At 35.4% G+C, this 25,520-nt stretch overlaps 1 protein-coding gene and 1 long non-coding RNA gene across 10 annotated transcripts; both read right to left on the bottom strand.

Annotated features, from left to right (window-relative positions):
* Nucleotides 1–560: 560 nt before the first annotated feature.
* Nucleotides 561–9,652, bottom strand: LOC145072740 (uncharacterized). Of its 9 annotated transcripts, none has more exons than XR_013691129.1 (12): nt 9,433–9,652; nt 9,296–9,349; nt 8,954–9,097; nt 8,790–8,844; nt 8,211–8,280; nt 7,972–8,029; nt 7,811–7,858; nt 5,878–5,971; nt 5,488–5,748; nt 5,059–5,375; nt 4,499–4,546; nt 3,670–4,269 (listed from the first exon to the last, which is right to left on the bottom strand). It is a non-coding gene; the product is annotated as an uncharacterized LOC145072740 (long non-coding RNA). The 9 variants fall into 9 exon arrangements; XR_013691132.1 differs by having other exon boundaries at nt 8,211–8,277; XR_013691130.1 differs by lacking the exons at nt 7,811–7,858; nt 7,972–8,029; nt 8,211–8,280; ... (2 more) ...; nt 9,296–9,349; nt 9,433–9,652 and adding exons at nt 561–700; nt 2,477–2,990; nt 6,176–6,532 and having other exon boundaries at nt 4,190–4,269.
* An 8,405-nt stretch (nt 9,653–18,057) lies between these two features.
* LOC145076013 (uncharacterized) lies at nt 18,058–23,179 on the bottom strand. Its single transcript, XM_079022042.1, has 2 exons — nt 22,650–23,179; nt 18,058–18,145 (listed from the first exon to the last, which is right to left on the bottom strand). Exons 1-2 carry the CDS (start codon nt 23,177–23,179, stop codon nt 18,058–18,060), a joined length of 618 nt encoding a protein of 205 aa, XP_078878168.1.
* Nucleotides 23,180–25,520: the final 2,341 nt, after the last annotated feature.

Genomic DNA, 25,520 nt, shown 5'->3' with positions numbered 1-25,520 from the left:
ATGCTCTATACCTTTATTGAGGCGGTTTTTACCATCAACCGCCTCAAAAATAGAGAACGGTTCACATTATTAAATCACTTGTGTATTTGTGTGGAAGTCTATATGATTGATAAGTTTTTTATAAGTGTTTAAATAAACAAAAGAAGACATAAAAGTTTCAATGATGATTTATTTATTCTTGACGACAAAGTTACAATTAAACCACAAAAATTGCACATATCCATCAACATCAGGAAAAGTTTTCGAAATGCCATAAATGACAGCTTGTAAAGGCAAAACTAATGTTTATTTGAAAATAAGAAACCACCAGAGTGAGATAATCGTAACTTTAAAAATAAACCAAAAATTATAGATATAAATTTACATGAACTTTAAGAACAAGCATCCAATTGTAGGGACCAAGCTCATGCATTATTCTAGAGACTCCATATAAACAAAGCTACTGCATGACACTACTTCAATCCAACCATAAATTGAAGCCCTTGTAAAATTATTTAACAACGGACTGAATAATTATAGGAGAAACAAATTAGAACTTTTTTTTCATTTGCATTGTTCCAATGCCAAAATTTCAACAACTGCTAGCATATGTCAAGTGTACTTTCAAACAACTTAGATATTAACCCAAAAATGAAGAAAAAAATGGATTGTTGTTTTCCAAGTCCCAATCAACCTCCGCCATAGATTGGGTTCCATTTTCCTATCACAACATAACCCCCAAGTCAAGCATTAGACATCTTGGGAAAACACAAGTCATTCAACTTTTAATTTATAAAAGATATATGGATTTAAATATATCATTGGAAAGAGTTAGTACAAAGTAACGACAATCATAGAACAAAGAATCGGCCTGGGGTGAATTCAGGGAGGAGAGAGGCAGAGGAATTGTTCAAAAATATCTTCCCATAATAATAAATAATCAAATACGAGATTTCTACCATGTTCAAATTAAGGGAAAAAGACTTATAAGCCCAACGAAGTTTCTAAACCGTTCAAAAAACTCCAATTATGTTTTGTCCGTTCAAGAAAACCCAACAAACTTAACATTTTGTTTAAAAAAACACTTCTCATTTAGGGTCACATGTAATTAAATATCAGAAAATGACTTGTAAGACGAACAAAGTTTCAAAACCGTTCAAAAAACCCCAATCATGTTTTGTTTGTTGAAAAAAACCCAACGAACTTACGCTTTTGTACAATTCTCATTAGATGCAACCAAATTCATTAGGTACACAACTAGTTGACAAATGACATCGAATTATATTTAATAACATTGAATAAATAGATTGGAATTGCCCTTTATATATCGATTTAGGGCTTGGAGAAGAAAAACACAAATGACGTCTGTGTTCGATCTCTTTTAATAGCTACTTCTTCTTCCTTTCAATCATTGATGTCCAACTCAAGATCTACAAAGAAGATATTTGATGATGCAAACTCTTGTGGATGTAGACGCCATTCTCGGATTTGGACATCTAGAATGGCTGATCATCCGGAGGAAATGTTTAAGGCTTGTTCGAATATATGGGTAAGTGTAATTGAAAGCTTTATCATGTCCATTTTAATAAGTTTTTGTTTTTGAAAGAAACAAAAAAAATAGATAGAATATGGACATGATAAAGCTTTCAATTACATTTACACATCTGTTCGAACAAGCCCTGAACTTTGTTCGAACAAACCCTGAATTTTTTTCTCTGGATGATCCTCCATTCTAGATATCCAAATCCATGAAGGGCGTCAACATCTACAAGGGTTTTCATGATCAAATATCTTCTTTGTAGATCTTCAGTTGGACATCAACGATTGAGAGGAAGAATAAGAAGTAGCTATTACAAGAGATCGAACACAGAATACGTTCGTTTTTCTCTTCTCCAAGCCCTAAATCGATATATAAAGGGCAAATCTAATTTTTTTATTCCATGTCATTACATATAATCTCATGTCATTTTCCAAATAGTTGTATACCTAATGAATCTAGTTGCCTCTAATGAGAGTTGAACAAAAGTGTTAGTTCGTTAGGTTTTTTTCAACAAACAAAACATGATTGAGGTTTTTTGAACGGTTTTGAAACTTCGTTGGTCTTATAAATCATTTTCCGATATTTAATTACATGTCATAATCCATGTCATTTTTTGACTTTCATTAGTCGGTTGACCCTAAATGAGAAGTGAACGAAAGTGTAAGTTAGTTAGGCTTTTTTAGACAAAATGTTAAGTTCATTGGGTTTTCTTAAACAGACAAAACATAATTGAGGTTTTTTGAACGATTATGAAACTTCATTGGGCATATAAGTCATTTTCCCTCAAATTAATACACACAAATGATCGAACACAAGGAGGGCAACAAAAACAACAAGGCAAGAATCAACATTTCCACATGTTTAGTTAATAAAATGAAGAATATTTTGGAATAATTTTGCTTATCCACAACATCAGTAATCATCTAAGTGATAAAAAAAGACATGTATAAAAAATACCTATTTTGACAAGATAAGAGCATGTCCATCTGAGCTAAAATGAATATTTATAGCAATAATCTCTGCTTTATAACCATCATAAATGGTGGTTGTATGTGGCAGAGCACGAGAAATTTTGGCTTTGATGAGTGGTGGTGGCGTTTTGGATGTTGTGATATAGTGGTCGTGAGGGAGTTCGTAATGGGATAAAGAAAATGAAAATCTCTGATGGAGACTGCATCGCCAGAAGACGGTAGTAGTGTCGGTGACAGAGAACATAACAAAGCAAGAGATGGAGAAGGTTATTTTGGGGCGGTGGTTTTTGAGAGAGAACGGAGAAAAAAGGAGAGACAATTGAGAGGGTAGACGAGTGTATTGGGATTTCGGAAAGAAAAGTAGGTGGCATTGTTATGAAGGTAGAGAAGACATGTGTCGCTCATATCAGAGACTTAGTAGAACAATGAACGGCAGCTGGTAAAACTTGCATTAAAGGATCATCTTGTGCACGCAATAGTTGGACTGATGAAATAAAGATCTGAAAAAAAAACAAAAAAACCTAAGTTACAAGAGATCTGACCCATACAGAAATTTTAATTATTTTTCTTTGTTTGGCTGATGTGGCATCATACGTAGACTTTGATAATTTTTTTATAGATTAATAGAGATAAATCCACAAAATTCCTCAAATCCACCTTCAATGAGTTGCCCCCTTTCTAAAATAGAAAAAAAAAACAAAAAAAATAATAATTCTAGATTAATCCAACAAAATCCCCACGTTAATTAAACACCTCCACTTTCCTCAAAATACGGAGCATCAAGCTTTTATATATATATATATATATATATATATATATATATATATATATATATATATATATATATATATATATATATATATATATATATATATATATATATATATATATATATATATATATATATATATATATATATACTAGGTAAATTTAAAGGCCGTCCTAAGGACGGCCCAGGGTCATTTCACAGCTATGTAGGAACAAGACATTTCTTATTTATTTAAAAAAAAATCATTGTTTAGATTTAATTTTCAGTAGTATATACATATTGCAAAATGAACATATTTATATACAGAATTTTTGATACATAAAAGCAAACAAACGTCAGAGTTCAAACCTCAAATTAGATAGTTTAGTTAATGAACATAATATATTTAATTCAACACTCTTATAGGTATGTTTAGAGGAATTAACTTTGATTCTTTCCATACTGCATCCACAAGATTAACATCATACAAGTATACCAACTCATAATTGCTTTGACCAACGACCTTTAATTCATTTACAGCATCAGAAGAAAAAAGAAACTGCTCCCTTCACGAATGGAAAAGCATTGGTATTCAGACACAATCATAGGAACACATGATAACACTAACAAATCAAAAGATTATAGATATTACTCATGGGCTTGATGCCAATGCTGTTAACAGGAGCTAGAAAATCATTAAGTCATTCAGTATGCATTCCTGACCAGCAGTCCCATATTTGCAGTTTGACTGTTTTCCATCAAGCTCAATGGTCCTTGTCTTAAACTAAAATACTATTTTAAGTGTCACGAGCACACAAATCAAATTTTAATGTTATAGTTAGGTAGATTTCTCAATGTATAACGTCCAAATAAGAAAAACATTAGAAAAAGTACAATGCTATAATTAGACAGAATCTACATAGTATAATACATTAATTACAAAATATTTACCTTCATAATCATGAGAAGGTCTTCATCAACCACTGGTGAATAAGTAACTTGAGGAGAATCATGAGGTTCCAAATTTCTTCCTATTAAAACAATAAGAAAGGGTCGTGAAATATGGTATCACAAAGTTACCTCTAAAACCTAATATAACAACTCAAAATGGCTAAATTTGAAAAAAAGATTGAAGTTTTTTTTGTTTGATTGGAAAAAAAAATACTTAATGTTTACTACTAAAAAAGAACTGCTTATGGTCAAGAACCTGTCGGAAAAATACAAACGAAAAAAAAAAGTACAAAGAGTAGTTAACGGTACCATTTCAAAACACTTCTAGCAGTTTCATTTATATTGTCATTTTAAGTCCTGCATTCATAAAATACAAAAAATAGGTTAATATTTAAGAAAAAGATGATGGAATAGAGTTGATAAAACTTAAACCGGATCTTGAGATAGTCACACATTTTCTTAACCATATTCTACTTCTCTATATTTAGAAAAATGGCATTGCTTATGTATTCATTTATATAACAGACCATGTGATTTATAGCATCATCAGAAGGAGAAATCGGATAATCTATCTTGCAAACCAGTGTTACAAGTGTAAGCACTGTCAGATTCTAGAAGATATGATTCAGGGGTGTGCATCTCCTTTTTTACTATGATGTTTGATCTTTGGGATTTATATCAATTTTTAAATGGGATTTACTCGATATTTTACCAACTCAATTTCTTTCCTGTTTGAGGTTATGAATGTATTTGTGATGAATATATCATCATTACTTGTTTCTACAACCAATCCAGTACAGAGTTTTCATCTTTACTTACTAAACAAATATTACTATACAAAAATTTGAGATAGAAAAAAAATTAAGAACCTTGACATAGCTAGAAGAGAAATGTATACGGTTCAACTGAAACTATGGTAGAGTTTGAGTGAGAGCAAGAGGAAGAAGGTTAAAAGTTGGACTTTTGGTGGACTTTGAACACTAAAGGCCATTCTCTTCAACCTGATCTCCATTCTTCTCAATTAATGGATATGAAGTTATGCCAGTACAAAGATTGTCACTCTCATGATGGTTAGGATTATATGTCAACTGCAAAAGAGGCACTGTAAATCCATCATGAGAGTGGCAATCAACAATTAGAAATTTAACATTTCTAATATAATTTGTGGGTTTGATCCAACTTGAACCTAAATTAAATTCACAATGCCAAAAAAACACAAAAAGAGAATCTCATGTTAAATTAGAGAGGAAAGGGATTGAATAATGAATTACCGCAATCGTAAATAAGTAAATACTTACATACAACATTAGAACCCTTTGATCCCATCTCTTCCTGTATCTCAATCCGTGACACGATTGTACCTTTAATAAAGGAAAGAAGACACTAAAAAAGGCAAATGGGATGCTGGCCAGCCAGAATGGCAGATATGTCGAATCTGCAGCTTGATTATAGTCGGTGGCAAGTGTTCTTTCAAATTAGCTGGAGGTGGCGATGCAGAGGGAAAGAAAAGCACGAAGTCTACCTTTTTTCAAATCTTGACGATGTACTTGGGAGAATTCCTAATTGGGGAAAACAACAGCAGAGAAATGAGATGCTAAAATCCTCAATCGGTGCATCATAAAAGAACAAAATTTAAAGGAAATTAAAAAACAAAAAAAAAACATTGGAATTGAAAGAAGAATTATTACCTTTAATCGGTAGCCAAGAACCAAAAAGCCCTAAAATCAAAACCAGAGATCATTTGGAAATCGGTCTTAGAACAACACCATGCACAACTTCATGCTGCAAAGAAACACCAGTTTCAAAATCAAACAAAGATGATACATGAAGAACTAAAGAAATCGAAGTTTTCTGATGCTAGTATCTAGGAGAGAGAAAAGAAGGTGGTGATGGCTGTGGTGCGGTGCTGGCCGAGAGAGTTGAACATCGACTTTTTAGGGTTAGAGAGGAGAGCGTTAAGAGGATATCGCTGGAAGAGAGAATTACCTGAAGAAGAAATCCAATGTTTGGAACCACCATCGCTCATTAAGAAATAAATAGAGAAACAATAACAAAAAAATGCTAAAAATCCCCAATTTCACATGAATAGAATAGGAATGAGAGAGGGAGGATCAGTTCGAGTGAAAGAGGGAGCTTAATAAACTCATCGGGCAAATGACCGATGAGTTTATTAATTCTAGTCTATTACCAATAGAAAAAGGAAGAACATAGGAGGGGATGTCGCCTGAGCTTTAAATTCTAGTCGATTACCAGTGAGGTATAGAAAAAGAGAGAAAAGAGGAGTCTTGAAGAAGGAATTAAAAGCGGTGGAAAAGACGTATGGTGGGATATATGTGTTAAAATTTAAAAATATGATAGAGGATTGAGACGGTCGGATACACGTGTGAGATTTAAAAAATCCATTAGCGACCACAAAAAAAAAAAAAAAATATGGTGAAATACCTCAAAATTCCAACAAAATTCCTCAAAAATCCAAAGAAAATCTACATTAATTCTTAGAAACCCACTTTCCTTAACTTTTAGAAAAGGTGATTTACTTATAAATATAAGATATATATATATATATATATATATATATATATATATATATATATATATACTAGGGATGTTTACAAGCCGTGCTAAGCACGGCCCAAGAATAGGTCGAAGGGAATTCGATGGTTACATTGAATGTTTCACTACCTACCTTTATTATTTAAAAACTAATAATACAATCCTGCTTAATTCTCATAGTACATTGACTTAATAAGGTAAAGTTGAAGTAAGATGCTATAAGAAAAATACAAAAATAGAATGCAATAATAGAAACACATTTCTTCGCCATGTCAGATAATTATCCAATTGAAAGAGTTATATATCCAACTGACGTAGCTTTATTTGATGATCCCTAACATCACTTTACAACTTTCCTAATTGAAAGAGTTATCTATCTTCTTTTTGCATCAGATGCTCTCATGCTCTACCTTGGTCACAAAAAATAATGTGAACCTTTAATTTTGGATGTATACAGTACATGCTTTTCGTGTTTTAATGTTATTTATAATTTGCATACAAGCACAATATAACCATAAAACTTATTATGTATCTAAATACGTAAAAATGTATGGAAATTTGACACAATGGTTTGAATTCAAAAAACCGGTAAATGAGCTTAGACATCCATTCCCTACAATTTCACCCTAGTAGTTCGTGTCTTAGTAGTTCGTGTCTTCAATATCCTTATAACAATTATATATCGAAAAGAAAGATTTGCACAAGCAAGCAAAACCATTAAGTTGAAATGAATGAAAATGTCAGACATGGATTGATAACCTTATATAAGTTAGAAATTTGTTGACATGCCTAAATTTCAAAATAATAAAGGGGGTGTTCTTATCATTAAGAAGTTTTAGTTTTCTCAATGTAACTCAACTTCTTGATTGTTTCACAAAATTTGACTATTTGACCTAAAAGAACTAAAATTTTAATATACCTGTCAATTTTAGGAAGTTGTCACTCGCATAATAATGTTAAAATGATTAATTTGCATTTATCGACACTAAAACCATATTTATAGGTGTTAAGAAGAAAACATTTATGTAATGGAAGATGAATTCATAAAGATATTTGAATTTTACTTACCCTCTTCTACATTTGCTACAGCACAGTTCTACTCCCATGGCATTTTAACTTCACAATGACAATAAGAATACAATCAGCAGATCATATTATATAAACAAATCCACAATCAGAATCAAATTATAGTACTTAAAAAAAATATGACGAAATTGGACTCCACAAACCTGATTATGAGCTCAATTTGGCTTCAACATATGTAATAAAGTTCAACCAGCCAACCACCTTCAGAAAACAAGATTATGATTTATAAAGTACTCAAGCAGCTATCATGCTAGAACTTTCTAGATCTCATTGGTAAATAAACTTGATAAGCCCCATATTTCACTAAATTATTTGGCTAAAATCCCAAATCAATATATCATTTCACTCGAATTACCAAGATTATGGAAAAAAACGGGATTACCTTTGTTCGTAGCCTCAAACCTCCACCAAATGCTTGTTCTAACTATGCTTCTAACACTCCATATTGGCTTCTATGGAAAAGGTTACAATGTGAGTGGGATAAGTTATTACATAAGTTCAGTTGAAAATTAAAACCTAAGTCGACGAGCAAAAGCTAGTTCTGAAAATTCTCAATATTACATCACTTTCAGGAGAAGACAACTGATGTATTATGTTTCCTAATAGAGACTAATTTTCTTCTAATTTTGGTGTTGAAGACTTGAAGTAAATCAGAGACAAAACATTCATCTCAATGAATCACATCTGTAGAGTCTCCATAATGGAGGCAATTCAAATTACCAGTTAATTGAGGGCACCTAGCTTGCCTTTTTTTTTACCTCCGTTTGACATAAGTAAGAACGGGAAGTGAGAAGATGCTTTCACACCTATGAATCTATTGATTTCAGTACCCATCTCATTATGAAGCTTTCTTACTCAATTTTCAAATTCAAATAAAATCCACAATAATCCGTAAAATACAACTTCACAAGTAAAGTATTGATAATCACATGCCTCAATTTCATAGATTGAGGCAACATACCTACGGTTTACCCCATCGGAGCATACAAAACCTATCGTCACATTCACCACAATCCCTAGGAAAAAACGAAACCAGAAACAAATAAAATCACGTGAGAACCGCATGATTTAAAACATCCAAATCGATTACATCAAACAAGAAGTTGGTTCGATTTGAGAGTTTACCTCAACCTAGAAGAATTCGCCGGTTTTTCAATGGATAGAAGAAGATGGAGGCCAACCCATTAAACCGATGATATCAAAGTTCTTGAAAGGAGAGAAACATTAGCCTTAACGCAAACTTCGTGAACCCTCCATCAATTTCATGCGCTTTTTTCCCATCACACCAAATCAGGAATCGATAAAAACGAGATGAAATATACAAAATAAAAAGCAAAAAACGTCAGAATAGGTGAAGTTCAATCTGATGCAAGAAGATAAAGATGACGGAGAACCATGGAATGAAGTTAGAGAGAGAGAGAGAGAGAGAGAAAGAGAGAGAGACGATGGTATATTTTTTATACATACCTCTTATTCACATCCTCTTTTTTAGCCATATTGAAGGATGATTTCTCAACATTGCTGCACAAATAGAAATCAAAGATAAACGAACATGAAATAGAATAAAAGAAATAGAAATTGAAGATTGCATAGAGTTTTAATACCTGAGGAATAGAAAGAGAAGAGAAGTTGAACATTTTTAAGAGTCCAGTCAATTTGAATGTCTGAATCGCTTTCTAGAGAGAGGAACAGGAAGAGAAAAGAAATAGAGAAGCAGAGGCAGAGGGAGAAGGGAAGGAGACGATGATCTCTAGGTTTGCGTTGGGAATTGTGAAAGAAGAGAAAGCAGGTGTCCTTTTACATGAAACGTGTCTTCCTTAAGATGATGAAGAGCAGATAGCTCATTTGGAAGAAGCTTGAATTCTTATTTATGAAAATTTCCATCCCCACGCGCACAAGAAGGAAAAAGAGAAACTGAGACGCGCCAAAACAAAACTATGCGTGAGGAACACGAACAAAGCTCAATATAAAAAGCTTTTCGTATATAATAATGATATATATATATATATATATATATATATATATATATATATATATATATATATATATATATATATATATATATATATATATATATATTCACTAGTTTATAACCCGTGATAATCACATTTATAAAATTAATTATATTTTCATATTAAAAAAATCAAATTATTAAACAATTATTTTAAATAAATTATTACTTAATGGATATTTTCTTTAGTATTACCAAAGGGCTTCTAGCTCAGTGGTATCAGGTGGTGCCCTCCCTCCTTAAGGATGAAGGTTCAAGTCCCATCGTGGACATATAGGTGGATTTAGGTGTTAGTTTAGAAGTAGATTATTTATATTATATTTTCCGGTTCAAAAAAAAATATGTATTAATTTTATTTTATTTTTCATTGTAGTGTTCTTAATTAAATATAATTAGAGTGAGAAAATTTAAAATATGAAATTTAAAAGAAAAAACATCATAAATGGTCCATGTGGTTACCCAAAATCTGAAGTTTAATCCCCGTGGTTTGAAAACCTCATAGATGGTCCATGTGTTTTCAAAACGTTTGATGTTTGGTCCTTTTTTCTAACTCTGTTAAGTTTGTCCGTTAACTGAAGGGTATTTTCGTCATTTCACCACCACAGGGACCAATTATGATGTTTTCTTTTCTTTTATTTTTTTAAATTAAATTTAATATCCAAGGTCTCTCTCTCTCTCTCTCTCTCGGAAAAATTAAATGGAAAAACCCACCACCATAAATTAACACCTTACATCATCACTACTCTTCAATAAATTTCACTACTGAGCACCCACCAACTATCGAGCCTACATATGGTATTCTCCACCCCATTAAACCTGGAGAAAGTTGAGTTCAAAAAGAAGCCATTATTGTTCGTTTGTTTTTCTGATACACACCAGAAAAGTGAGGGGTGGGGGTAAGAGCACACATGTGAAAGAGAAAGAGCTAAGGGTTGTTGGTCCTTTTTTCAACTACAGGGAACCATTGGATCGTCACCACCATTAACCCATCAAGACCCTCTACACCATTGTTAAATTTATGAACCCTAGATCACAAATCATCACCCTCCATATTTCGTCTTCTAATATGAATTCAAGCTGTGGGTTTCATCAGGTAGATTCCTTGAAATAAAATATGAAATTGTGTGTCTTTGTGTGTTTTCATTTCTAAAATCAATTTGGGTGTGTTTTCCTTTACTGAAATCGACAAAATAAGGTATTAATGGTGTATTTACATCATATCTAACAGATTTAGATGACGATTTTGGACCAATAGCCGATGATATCATCTCTACCTCCTCTTCTTCTTCCCCTTGACTACTGTGTTCTTCCGATTCAGATTTCGGTAGGCTATAGAAAGACAAGTCATCACTATTACCAACACTTCTTTCCTCATCTGTTTCGTTTTCTAAAGGTCGCTCACGACTTCTTCATCAAAAACTATGGAGTTTTGACATGAACTTGTTGGACTAGTATGAAAAAACGAGAGTTGTTCGTCATCACCGGTTATATCTGCAATTACAGAAGTTTCTTCGATGGAGAGTTCGAGTTCGTGAAAGAGGAATAAAGATGCTTTAATTCAATCCTGGAGGTGTTAATTCAATGATTCAAGTCACCGATTTTAAAGATATGTCCAAAAGAGAGCTTTGTGTTGCTTCAAATCACATCCTCTATGTGTGTATGTGCCATGTGTTATCATTTTTTGGAGAGTTATAAGAGATAGAAGAGGAAACACGAAGAAGATGAAGTAAAAGTGTACAGGTAGGTATACAGTATCTGTGTGTGGAGAGAGAGAGAGAGAGAGAGAGAGAGAGAGAGAGAGAGAAAGAGAGAGAGAGCCCTCTTATTTAAGATAATGGCGGTAGTGAAGGGTATGTGGTGGTTTGTTAGGGAAGAGAGAGAGAGAGAGAGAGAGACCTTTTATATATTTAATTACGTTTAATTTTTTCTTTTTTTAAAAAATACGAGAAAACATCATAAATGGTCTCTGTGGTGGTGAAATGACAAAAATACCCTTCAGTTAACGGACAAACTTAATGGAGTTAGCAAAAAGGACCAAACATCAAAAGTTTTGAAAACACATGGACCATCTATGAGGTTTTTAAACCACGTGGACTAAACTTCAGATTTTAGGTAACCACAGGGACCATTTATGATGTTTTTTCAATTTGAAATGAAGAATCAATTATTAATTGAATATAATTAGAGTGAGAATTTTGAAATTTGAAATGGATAATCAATTATTAATTTAATGTAATTAGAATGAAATTTAAAATTTAAAATTTAAAATAGATAATTAATAGGTTGAAAAGTGGCATGATAGATGATATATAACATTAACCAGGTTTAAACCCGTGGAATCCACGGTTGAAAAACAAAAACGTTAATCATATTTTGAAATTAGAATAACTAATCAAATATTTGCAAATTGTTAAATTTTGAAAAATATAAAATGAATAAAATTTTTGTTTGTTTATTAAAATATTGATCAGGTGGTTAAGTATTTTGTAAAAGAAAAAACTATAAAAAGAAACATACTTTTGTAAGTTGTGTTAATAACATTTGGCGTCGATAAAGTTGATAATTGGTATGATAGACAAATTATTGTTTTTTCTATTATATATAAAAAAAAAGTTTTAATTTTATCTTTTTTTAGACTTATATGAGTCCATAATATTATTGCAATCTAAAATAAAAAAAAAAGTAATTACTACATAAAATAATATATACGTAATAAAGAATATGAGTAAACTTATCATTTGTTCACAATAAGTATATACTTCAAAGTGTTAGTTATTTTTAAAATATGGAGACAAATGACAATAGAAAGATAAATAATACAATAATTATTTAAACCATAAAATAAATGTCAAAACACCACATACACCCTCTATAAGTTTATATCTTACCATAAAGAAAATTTCATCATTCTCTTTTTCCACTATTAGCAATTACCACATGCTACTTAATTACTTATACTCTCTCAAATCTCATCATCAATAACATTAACATTAAGTACAATTATATTATCTTTTATGGTTACATTGCCCTGTGTGAATAGATTTACTGCCTCAATGAAGACTAATTACACATGGGGTAAATTAATTAATTAGTAGTTGGTCTTATGACTTATAAAAGTAAAGCTTTTAAAAGTTCTTGGTAGTTTGATCCGATAGAACTTAAAATAGATAGATTTTATACATTAACATTTTAACTGTAAGATATCAGCTACAAAAGTCAACATGTTACAATAACAGGCCCTTTCACATTATATAGCAATATAGTAAAGTACTTTCTTGCACACAGTCACATACATACACGTACACACAACAACACACACAAGATCTATTAATGGGTTGCCATTAAAATAAAACCTTTAAACAAACAAATCATTAAGAAATATAATAGTAGTAAAGTAAGATGGAAAACAATGATGATTATGCCCCTAAACAAAAAATAACAATTATGGACCTATTAAAACAATGACGATTATGCCCCTGGAATGTTACCATATAATTGAATTTAAAAAAATATTTGGCCTATGGAGCAAAACATGTCACAATTACGAAAATTTCAAAAACAATAAAAATTTCACACGTATTATAGTAGTGTACTTTGAAAGTATATTGCTATGATTGGAAGTTCATGTAACAGGAACTTTAACAAGAAACCTTTATGATAGTTTTGTGTACTATTTAAAAAAACACAAGATAATAAGAGTTTATTCTTGTTTTAGTATTTATAAATTGACCATTATGCAAATTTATAAATTGCAAACCAAACAAAAAAAATTGAATAAAAACTTTATAGCAACCATCAAAAAACTCGAACAGGTATATGATGTATGATCATTCAAAATAATATATATTAATGATTAAAGAATTTTAAACAAACACAAACATAAATAATGAAAGCACACCAAGGTTGTATAAACAGCTTCAGGATTATGAAAACAACGATGTTATAGAAAGAACTTAAGAAGTAAAACATTGTACAACATAATGAACAACAATGAAAGATAATAAAACCAAACACAAAGAGGAGATTCCTAGCCTGTTTGAGGACTGGGGTATTTCTGCAAGGAGGCTTCAACTTGAAAAGGTAAATTAGATAATAGCCAACAATAAATGACTATATGTAATCTCTGAATACACGTATGTAAATATTAAATCAAGTATATAATCGGCAATTAATTCCTGATCTACTGGGATTTAATGTAATTTAAAAAAAATGGAATTCAAATATCGTCGAAAAGTGAGAAACTGATACGATCTTTTATTTATAATTGTTATTTATATAAAACATAATTGATAAGAATAAGGGGTGATTTATAGGGGTTAGTAAACTTAAGATTATATTCTATATAGTTTCCAAATATATATATATATATATATATGGAAATTTGAAATTTGAAATTTGAAATATTGAAAAATTCAAAGTTGCTATAAAGAAGGAAAATAGTATTTGGTGGAATATAAGGACAATACCGGAATTTTACTTAGAGAAAAATGAGCGGGAAACAAATGCTAGGAGGAGCTTAGAAGAAGCCACGTGGACACAAAGGTAATGTTTTATTAGAATAGGGGATAAAAAGATCTAATTGATTTTTAATAGAATAGGGATATTTTAAACCTTCAAACAAATAAGTTTTGTAATTATTTGTTCGATTTGATTGATTTTAATTTCCTATCAATCTTAATACGAAACTTTATATATATATATATATATATATATATATATATATATATATATATATTATAATAAATTGATGTATATTATGTATTTAGTCTATATATACTCGACGTTAGTTATTTTTCATAAATAACAATCGGTGACAATTGTCGCAAATATTATAGTGACGGTTGTGGTGGTAGGGAATGTGGAAGGGAAAAAGGAACGGACGTCGCTAGATAGTCATTTATGATTATAATTCTCTATCTTTCCTACGTATGTGGAAATGCTAAAGCAGCAAATGAGAATTCTGTGGCTGAGGTTGAATATTAAGATCTCTATTTTTTTTTTCAAAAACTCAACAAAGCATATATATATATATATATATATATATATATATATATATATATATATATATATAGAGAGAGAGAGAGAGAGAGAGAGAGAGAGTCCGGTTCCTGTAAGACTCATTTTACAGTAAGAACACCTTAAAAAATTAAAAAATATATCTAAAAAAATACAAATCATTAAATCAAACATAGATTTATGTCTAGGAAAAAAAATTGCATCATTAAAATTGAATCATGATTCAATTTTAATTTTTTATTTTGCATCATTATGATCCATGATTCAATTTTATTGATCCAAAAAAAAATTTCCAATTTTTTTTTCTTGGACATAGATATATGCTCGATTTTATGATTTGTATGTTATTCATATTTTTTTCGATGTTTTTAAAGTATTTCTCACGCATCCTAACTTTAAAATGAGTTTTCACCTGATCTATATCTATATATATATATATATATATATATATATATATATATATATATATATATATAGAGAGAGAGAGAGAGAGAGAGAGAAAGAGAGAGAGACACACACACACACAAAACCAATATGGACGACAAATCGTCGGCATAAGTTTTGAGAAAACCGCTTAAACATTTTCGTTACCGCCTAACTTGTGGAGACGACAAACATATTTGGTCAACCGTATATCGAAGACTAGGGATAAGTAGTTTTAGCGAGGGTTTCTGTCGTCTGTAAAGGTATCTATGGCTAATGGATTGTAATGGCACTATCTGTCACAATTATATGTTCTAATAAGACGCTCGGGTGTGGGCAACGCGGTAGCCGCGTTATCTGACGTGGCATACGCCCTTAACGGCGCTATGGCGCGGAACACCGCCCCAGGGTCGCGTTAAGGCGCGTTACGCCATGAGATGTTACCACGATAACGAGCCATAACGTGTTTAATTCGAACTTTTTTGTTTTTTAGCCGTTGAAAAACGGTAATAATACCGTTGCATACGGTATAATTAATAAAAAAAATTTACTTCTTCAATTAACTTTATATATATATATATATATATATATATATATATCATTTTACCTCTCTATCTCTCTTTATTTATATCCATCTCTATTTCATTCAAAAAAAAATTACCCTCTATGGATCAAAACCCGAATACCCCTCCTCCGAAGACAAACACATCCACTCCATTAGGTTTTGCGGGATACGAGGGATACATCAACCTTCTAAACTCTCAAAACTCACCACAAATTCCATATTCCGGCAATTTTTTCAATACCACCTCACCCCCAATACAATTCCCTACCTCGCCATTTATGCAACAAAGTGCAAACATTCAACAAAACTTTTTTACCACATTCGATCCCATGCGCCAAACAGTCACACAACCCACACCCACGCAAGAACCCGTTGTCGAGATGCAAGTTGGTGGTAGTCAGAGAGCATCGGGAAAAAAGGAAGACCAAAAAAGAAAGGGAAAGAGGTCGTTGTCGGGACGGACGAAACGGAAGCACCTCCAACATGGTGGACACCGGAGGAAGAGCATGCGTTGGCGACGACTTGGTGCGGTACTTCAAAACAACCAACTATGGGGAACGATATGAAGAGAGTTGCTTTTTGGGATGCCGTAATCGTCAAATTCCGCACAATTTTGAACAAGGGTGACACGTATCGCAATAATGATATGTTTAGCGGCAAATGGACTCAAATTAGCTGGAAGTGCACCAAATTCAATTCCATATACAACAAACTTTCTTCGCAACGTCAGAGTGGTGCCAATGATTTCGATGTGTTTAGAGCCGCAAGGGAGGAATATCACGTGCAAATGGGGCACGTATTTGAGTATGAAAAAGTATGGAGTTAGTGAGGAAAGATCCAAAATGGATGAAAACGCCAACATCATCGGAACAACAATCCAAAAGGTCTCGTGGTTCGGGTTCGGTTGACGTTTCCGACGGACACACGAACATCGACCTCAACGCGGACACTGATGAGATCCCGGACGAGTTTGACGACATCGAGGAAATCTCTCCGCCACGACGACCTATGGGGCGCGACAAAGCGAAACGCGCTCAACGACATGCGGAGAAGAATGAAAGTCGGCTTCGAGAGCACGAGGAAATGAAAAAAAAATTCGACGCCCACACGGAAATCGCAAATAAAAGATACGAATTGCAACGGGAGCATTTGGATTTCCTTCGTCATGAAGCCCAAGAAGATCGCATGTCGAAGGAATTGGCAATTCTTACAACAAACGAAGAAAATTTACCACCAAGACGAGCTGAAGTGATACGGAGGATGAAGGCACAGATTGAGAAAAAATACTTGGGCGAAGAATAGTTTGTCTGTGTTTTTTTTTTTCAATGTTTTTTTTTTGGTTTGTAATGTTTTTTTTTTTAAGTTTGTATGGTGTTTTTAATTTTCTAGTTCATGAAATTGTGTTTTATTAATTTATATGTTTTTTTATAAATATATGAAATATATTAAAAAAATAAAACGAATTAGAAATATATGAAGTAAATAAAAAAATAAAACAAATTAGAATAATAGAAATTAAAAACATCCAAAAAAAATAAAAAAAGAAATAGAAAATAGTATGTGTTATCCTATGTTATTTGGTGTTGCATATTTCCACTCTTGGTGTTATAACACCAAATTGTGACTAGGATGATGAGGTGGACAATTTGAGTGTGATAACATGTAATAATATGTTGTCCACACCTAGTAGTCTAATATTAATATGGTAATGTTGAAGTATATTAATATTAAATAATATTTATATTTATATAATAAAAATTAAGAGGATATATATTCACTGAATAAGAGCGAATATCGATAGACCCTATACTTTAATCAGTTGTGCAATCTTATACTTTGACTAAATGACTAAACTTATATATAGAAATTAATTGAAAGAAAAAAAAAATGCTGGGACACATTATCAATTCAGACTATTAAATAATCAAGTTGAATCTTGACTCTAGAGGTCGTATATGCAATAAGTTATTAAGAAAATGTAAGGATGGAAGCTGACTAGTTGCCAACATATTCATCCAATTATTTTGTGGTGATTCTATTTTTTACGACTCCATTAGTTTATTGTAAACCAAAAATATATATATGAAAATCAATCAATGTCACTTACAATAAAATCTTATTAACCCTATGAATCATTCATCTCATCTTCAATATCTTCACTCGACACCGACGTCCTTTACCAGTGCCTTTAATACAAAGAGGAATTAATACCGATCACCCCTGGTGTGCTCGATCAATGTTATTGCCGCCGTCGGAACCCCATGTTGCCATTGTTTCTACTACCAACACCACCAATTCAATCCTGTAACATCCCAAAAATAAGAACCGAAATTTCATTTTTAATTTAACAAAACCGATACCCAAATACATCATAAAAATCCAGATAACCAAATGTATCGACCAACATATCATATCAGAGTAAATCAAGAAAATGTGGAACAAGGTGGTGTATGTGACCTGCAATCATCCCAAGCTCCTCCTTCTGGAACCGGAAGTACCTGAAACATAAACTGAAAACTGTAAATATAAAGCTTAGTGAGTTCTCCAACATACCACATACGATACATAATAAACAAATAATGGGCCCCGCACGTCATTGGGCCTCGCCCGACATCGGGCACCGCTGGGTATACAGATCGGGCCCCGCCCCGCATACATATAAACACATAACATATAAACATATACAAATGCAATAATCACATAGATACAAGCATACAAAATGGTCATCGGGCCCCGCCCGACATCGAGCTTCGCCCAGTAAGCATACAAATACATAACACATACGAGAGTCACGCAGACATCTAGGACCCTAACATATCATAATCATGGGGCGACATTGTTGCCTTCGACCCGCTAAGCACAATGAGGAAACTCACCTCGAACTGTTGAATCACATGAATAAATCTTTGGCTGCTAGCCGACCAATCCCGAGCTATTAACACCAAACCTACAATCCGAAAAGGCCCAAACCTACAATCCAAAAAGGCCCAATACCAAAATAATCATCCAGGGCCCAAATCTAGGACCAATTTTCCAAATTGGGTCCAACCCCTTTCATAGGCCTTTCCCCAACGTCCAAAAACATTCCTAGACCAAAACACTTGAAATCAGATGGCCCAACAAAGCCCTAAAAAGCCCAAAAGAATGTCCTAAACCGAAGCCTAAACGTCTAAAGCCCAGCCTGTTTAGTACGTAGGGCGTACTCAGCTGTACGTTATGCGTACATGCTTTAGGGCTTGTAAGTTGCACGTACAAGCTTGCATACCCAGCGTACTCCTTCGTTAAGCCAACTTCCATTTTCAGCTCCTAATCCAATAAGACTTCACTCCAAAACTCAGATCTGACTTCCTTGGGATGGATTATCACGTAAACTTGCTAACTTTACGTGCATGCATGGCTTAATGGAGTTCTTAAGCTCAAAAGGGACTTAATAGGTGACTTAATGCATGCATGAGACCATAAATATCCTAAAGCTTGCACCTATAATATTAAGAATCTCATAATATACCCAGATATAAAAGAATAAGCGCCTCAAACGACATAACCCATCAAACCAACCCAAAAGGGACCAAAAGCATAACAAATCATGACATGAAGAGATCTAAGAAAGGAGAAGGCAAGGTATGCACTTGATACCCTAAAAGACTTGCAAAATGAGTGAGGATTCTGGATCTCTAAACTTCCCACAAAGCAATGCAACTTCAATCTTCTTCAACTCCTTCAAAATGAGCAAAATAAGGGCCAAAATCTTCTCTAAAGCTCAAAGACACAACAATAGAAGTTAAGGGTAAAGATTTAGGGTTTAGGAGGTTTGGAGGCTAGTAAAGAGGCCAGCCCTAGGGACTTAAGGATTCTATATAGGGTGCAACACCCTAAAATTAGGGTTTCTTAATCTCCACATACTCTAAGTGTAATCCTCGTACGCCCAGCATACGAGGCCTCACACCTGCCATCACTTCCCTCTTTAGTACGCTAAGTGTACCATGTGGTATGCCTCACGTACTAGCTGCTCAGCTAGTACGCTAAGCGTACCATGTGGTACGCCTTGAGTACTACTCCAAGGACCAATTTGCAATAAAATAAATATAAAGGGGATACAAGAACATACCAAAAATCCAAGCGTTACAATTCTACACCACTGGAATCAAACTTCATCTTTGAAGTCCACTGCCCCAAATATCTCCGGGTAGTGCTCCCTCATCTCATCTTCCATCTCCCAAGTCCACTCTAAACCCTTCCGGTGCTACCATTGCACCTTCACCAACTCTACAAGCTTGTTCCTCATCGTTCTCGTCTTTCGATCTAGAATTGCCACCGGTCTCTCAATATAATTCAGGCGATCATCCACTTGAATATACTCCAATCATACCACTATGGAATCATCCACTAAGCACTTTTGCAGCTAAGAGATATGGAACGTGCTATAAATACTACTTAGCTCACTTGGAAGATCCAAACGATAAGCAACCCGGCCCACCCAAGCCAACACCATGAAATGACCAATATACCAGGGGCGCAGCTTGCCCCGCTTCCTAAACCGGATGACACCTTTCCAAGGTGACACTTTCAAGAGAACCATATATCCCTCCTGGAACTCTAAGTGTGACTGGCGTCTGTCGACATAACTCTTCTGCTGATTCTGAGTTGTCTGGAGCCTACTCCGAACCCGCTGAATCAGCTAAGTGGTCTTGAGTACCACTTCGATACTCCCCATAAACCGTTGACCAACCTCGCCCTAACAAATCAGGGTCCTACACTTCCTCCCTTAGAGCATCTCGAAAGTAGGTCGATCAATGCTTGCATGATAACTGTTGTTATACAAAAATTATGCTAACGGAAGATACGTTTCCTAACTCCTACTGAAATCCAGAACACATGCCCACAACAAATTCTATAGGGTCTGAATAGTCTGCTCACTTTGACCGTCACTCTGCAGATTGAATGTTGTGCTGAAGTGGAGACAAGTGCCTAACTCATCATGAAACCTCTTCCAAAACCTGGAAGTAAACTGGAAATCTCTGTCGGAAACCACTGATATTGGCACTCCATGACGTGCCACAACCTCCCTAATATAAATCTCAGCCAACTTCTCTACATAAATACTCTCCTAAATCGGGATGAAATGCGCGCTCTTGATCAAACAATCCATTATGAACCAAATCGAATCCACTACGCGCGTAGTCCGTGGTAGCTTCGTTATGAAATCCATGGTAATATCTTCCCATTTCCTTACGATAATCTCCAACAGCTACATCTTGCCTTGAGGTCGCTGATGTTCAGCCTTGACTTTCTTGCAAGTCAAGCACCGCTCCACACACTAGGCCACATCCTGCTTCATATAGGGCCACCAATAATCAGGACGAAGATCCCTATACATCTTCGTCGCCCCGGGATGCAGAGTCAACAATCCATGGCCCTAATATGGAACTCAAACCCGCCGATGCAGAGTCACCAATCCATGATTATCATAATCGAAGGAAGCCACCTTACCCACGATATGCTCACTTTTTCAGTGCTCTTCCTTCATAGCCTCAACCTGAGCCTCACGAATCCACTCCAACAACGGAGTAATCACGGTCATCCTTAAAATTATGTATCTAATCGGAGTCATGATCTCCCTGAGGTTGAGAGCATCTGCCACCACATTGGGCTTCCCCGGGTGATAAAGGATCTCACAATCATAATCCTTCACCACATCCAAGCACCGGTGTTGCCTCATATTCTGATTCGGCTGATCCATGAAATACATCAAGCTCTTATGATCTGTGTAAATAGTATAGCGGGCCCGATAGAGGTAATGCCGCCAAATCTTAAGGGTGAAAACCACAGCCCCCAACTCCAAATCAAGCGTCGGATAATTCGCCTCATGAGGCTTCAGCTGCCTTGAAGCATAAACGATCATGCGACCCATATGCATCAACACTACCCCTAATCCTGTGATCGATACATTACAATATACCACAAAATCCTCAACACCCTCGGACAAGGTCAAACTCAGCGCCTCACATAATTGCTGTCTCAAGGTCTCAAAAGTTGCCTCTTGCTCAGGCCCCCAGCAAAAATATAACTATCTTCTTTTTCAGTCGGGTTAGAGAAACAACTATATTAGAGAAATCCTAGATGAATCTCTGATAATAACCCGCCAAACCAAGAAAACTCTGAATCTCAGATGGAGACCTCGGAACCTCCCACTGCATCATGACCTTAATCTTGGCCGGATCAACCAGAATACCATTCTGGTTAACAAGGTGCCTCAGACACTGCACCTCGCACAACCAAAACTCACACTTGGAGAACTTTGGAAAAGTCTCTACCTCCTCAAAGTCTCCAGCACTTCCCTCAAGTGGTCCTCGTGCTACTCCTGAGTCTTGGAATAAACCAAGATATCATTAATGAGCACAATCATAGACCGATCCAGCATTAGTCTGCACACACAGTTCATGAGATCCATGAAAGCGACATGAGCATTAGTGAGCCTAAAATGCATCACCACGAAATCGTAATGACCATAACGAGTCTGAAAAGCTGTCTTCTGCACATCCTCATCCCTAAACCTCATTTAATGATAACCCGAGATCAAATCAATCTTGGAGAACCAAGACGCACCCTAAAGGTAGTAAACGAGAACATCAATCCTTGGGAGTGGATAACGGTTCTTCACCGTTACCTTATTCAGCTTACTGTAGTTAATGCATATATGAAGAGACCCATCCTTCTTCTTCACAAACAAGATCGGTGATCCCTAAGGCGAGCTGCTCCATCAAATGAATCCCTTGTCTAACAGCTCCTGCAGTTGTGTAGACAACTCTTGCATCTCTGGAGGAGCCAGCCGATATGGTGCTTTGGTTATCAAAGCCGCACCAGCAACCAGATCAATCATGAACTCAACCTGCCTCTCCGGAGGCAACCCAGGAAAATCCACCGGAAACACATCCGGGTAATCCCGCACAATCGACACATCATCCACGGTCTCCTTACCCTTATCTCGGGTATCCATAACATCGGAGACATAACCGAAACAACCTTGCTGGAAATAGCGTCTGACCCTCGTTGTCGAACACAAAATCAGCCCATGTTGAGATCCCTCCCAATGAATCACTAAATCTCCCCCAATTAGGGTCCAAAACCGAACTAATTGCTGCTTACAGTCGATCGTTGCCCTATTAGGGCTCAACCAATCAATACCCACAATAACCTTCTTCCCACGTAGAGGAATGGGAACCAAATCAACTGTATATTGCTCGTTGAATAATTGAAGAGTACAACCCCGATGAATCCTTGCAACCCGAACAGAACTATCATTAGCAATCTCGACATCTAATGGACAATACTGCATACCTAGAGCTCTAGAAAACCTCTTGCTAAGCGCGAGCGATACAAAAGATTGGGTAGCCCCCGAATCAAACAATACCAATGCAGAAATACCGTTCACAAGGAACGATGCTAAAATAAAACACATAAATATAAGAAACGGTTCAATATAAATAAAGAGATAAGGAGAAGATACATACCTGTCACCACATCTGGTGCTGCACTAGCCTCCTCGGCTGTCAACTGAAAGGCCCTGCTCTTCACCACAGGTGCATCTACCCGACCCTGGAGGCTGTTTGTAATCTGAAGAGTTGCAGGAGCATGTGCGTACACATGTCCTACTACAGCCAAACTCGAACAATGGGCCTTCTTGTGGTCCTTCTGATTGCAATAAAAGCAAATCATATCAGATACTAGGGTGGTGGTGGTGGTAGCAGTGCAATCTCTGTTAGTATGGCCAATCTGGCCGTACTTGAAGCAGCCATAACCACCCACCCTGCATGTTCCCTCGTGCACCTTGTTTCACTCGCCACAGCGGCTACGACCCTAATGGCCTCTCTATCTAGAATCAAATACCTTGGGCCTCTTTCCCGAACCCTCAGCACTCGGCACAAAATCTTGCTTCCTCTTCTTCTCCATATCTAGATCAATCTCCCTCTCCCTAGCTCACACTATCATATCCTCCAACGTGTTGCTGTTAGATAGACTCAAAAATAGCCGAATATTACTCCTTAACATCTCATTATACCGAGTCTTCTTCATCTCCTCATCCGCCACATATTGCGGAACCAAAAGTTCACTCTCCCAAAACATCGCGGTGAGCTCAACCACCGTCTCAATAGTCTGGAGGAGATCCTGAAACTCTCGCGCCAACTGATGCACCTCAATCACAGGTGCGAACTCAACCCTGAACCTAGTAATAAAGTCATCCCAGGTCATCGAATCAACTGCCTCATCACCTACTACACCCCGATCTCCTCCTATTAATCTTGTGCCCTGTCCTTTAGAAGACAGGAGGCAAGTCTGACCTTTTCCCCCTCGGGGAAACTGATGGTGCGGAAGGCGTTAGCAACATCTGCTAACCATCTCCTGTTCGCTATCGGGACCTTCGCCTCGTGAAAATTCGGAGCTCCACATGTCTGGAACTCCCTGAAGGTCAAAGAGTGCGCCCCATATAATGCCAACATCTCAGAACGAAAGGCGATCAACCGCTCATCCAAACTCTCTAGAATGCCCTCCTTGACCGTAACAAAGATCATAGGAGTCTACTCAAGAATGCAATGCGTAATCTTAGTCGAGATGAACTCCCTAGTCTGATCATCTAGCTTCCCCGCTCCAGAACCTGAGCCTGAAGCCTCTCTAGCACCAAAATTGCCAACAGGCCTGCCTCGCAATGTCACCATACTGAAAATAGACCATATAAACCATCAGAATAAGCATTAGAATACATCGAAGGATCATAATCTCTACAACCTTCTTGGTTTTATCGCATCCCTCCTTGACTCGAGTACAGATCCTCTGCTACTAGTAGTACGGGCCCATAATACCTTCCACATCTATCTGTACTTTCCTCATGGATTTCCTTGAATCTGCCAAGTCACCCTATATCCATACGAATAACCCTCAACAAAATAAGGCTCCCAACACTAGATCTCATCCTAGGTTTTCCTAGGGCAAACTCCATACCACTCTTCGCCATCTGTTGCAAAAGGAACTCCCACTAACTTCCTCTAACTAGCTCACTAATACAATTACATATCACTAAAACCATATAATTCTTCGAATGAAAGGTCTCACACGACAACGGTTGGACTCAGACAAGAGTTGCGCAATAGAGTTAAAACCTAACCTTCTAAAATTATTTAGTTCCCATAATATGTAACTTAGCATATTCACTTACTAGTTAGCTGAAGCTAATAAGAAGTTCTAAAAGAACAAAGCAAGCAACATTCAAGCATCAAGTAACCAGAACCAAGCATCAACTAATCAGACCATCCTATCACTGATTGATCAGTAATAACATGCAAGTCTACAAGCTCATACAAAAGACATACAAATGCATCTTTCTTAGCATTCTATCATGCAAAAACTGAGCAGATCCTTAGCCCTAACTAGCATGTGATTCACAAATTCACAAATCAAATAATATCATATAACATGTATGAGTATTTTGGGAAAACTTACTTGAGCTCGGCTGATTACATACACACACCCTTTCTTGTCTTAGAAAAATTCTTTTCTTAAAAATGCATTTCTTTTTGCAAAATCTTTAACAAAATCCCCAGTTTGAGTTCAGACACACCAGAGAGTATGTTCAAATCCCTCAAACTAAGGCTCTGATATCAACTTCTAACGTCCAAAAAATA

The sequence above is a fragment of the Lactuca serriola genome, chromosome 9, assembly GCF_051521515.1.
Source record: "Lactuca serriola cultivar US96UC23 chromosome 9, Lser_US96UC23_V15, whole genome shotgun sequence".
Lineage (NCBI taxonomy): Eukaryota > Viridiplantae > Streptophyta > Magnoliopsida > Asterales > Asteraceae > Lactuca > Lactuca serriola.
Note: the sequence above shows the minus strand (reverse complement) of the source record. Positions and strands in the feature narration are given on the sequence as shown.

Bases quoted from the DNA above. Each gene is read 5' to 3' on its own strand.
- LOC145076013 (XM_079022042.1), bottom strand. From the start codon at position 23,179: ATGCAGTATTGTCCATTAGATGTCGAGATTGCTAATGATAGTTCTGTT. The intron at 18,146-22,649 runs GTTGTCTACACA...GGGATGTTACAG, and splicing joins GCTCCTCCAGAGATGCAAGA to GATTGAATTGGTGGTGTTGG.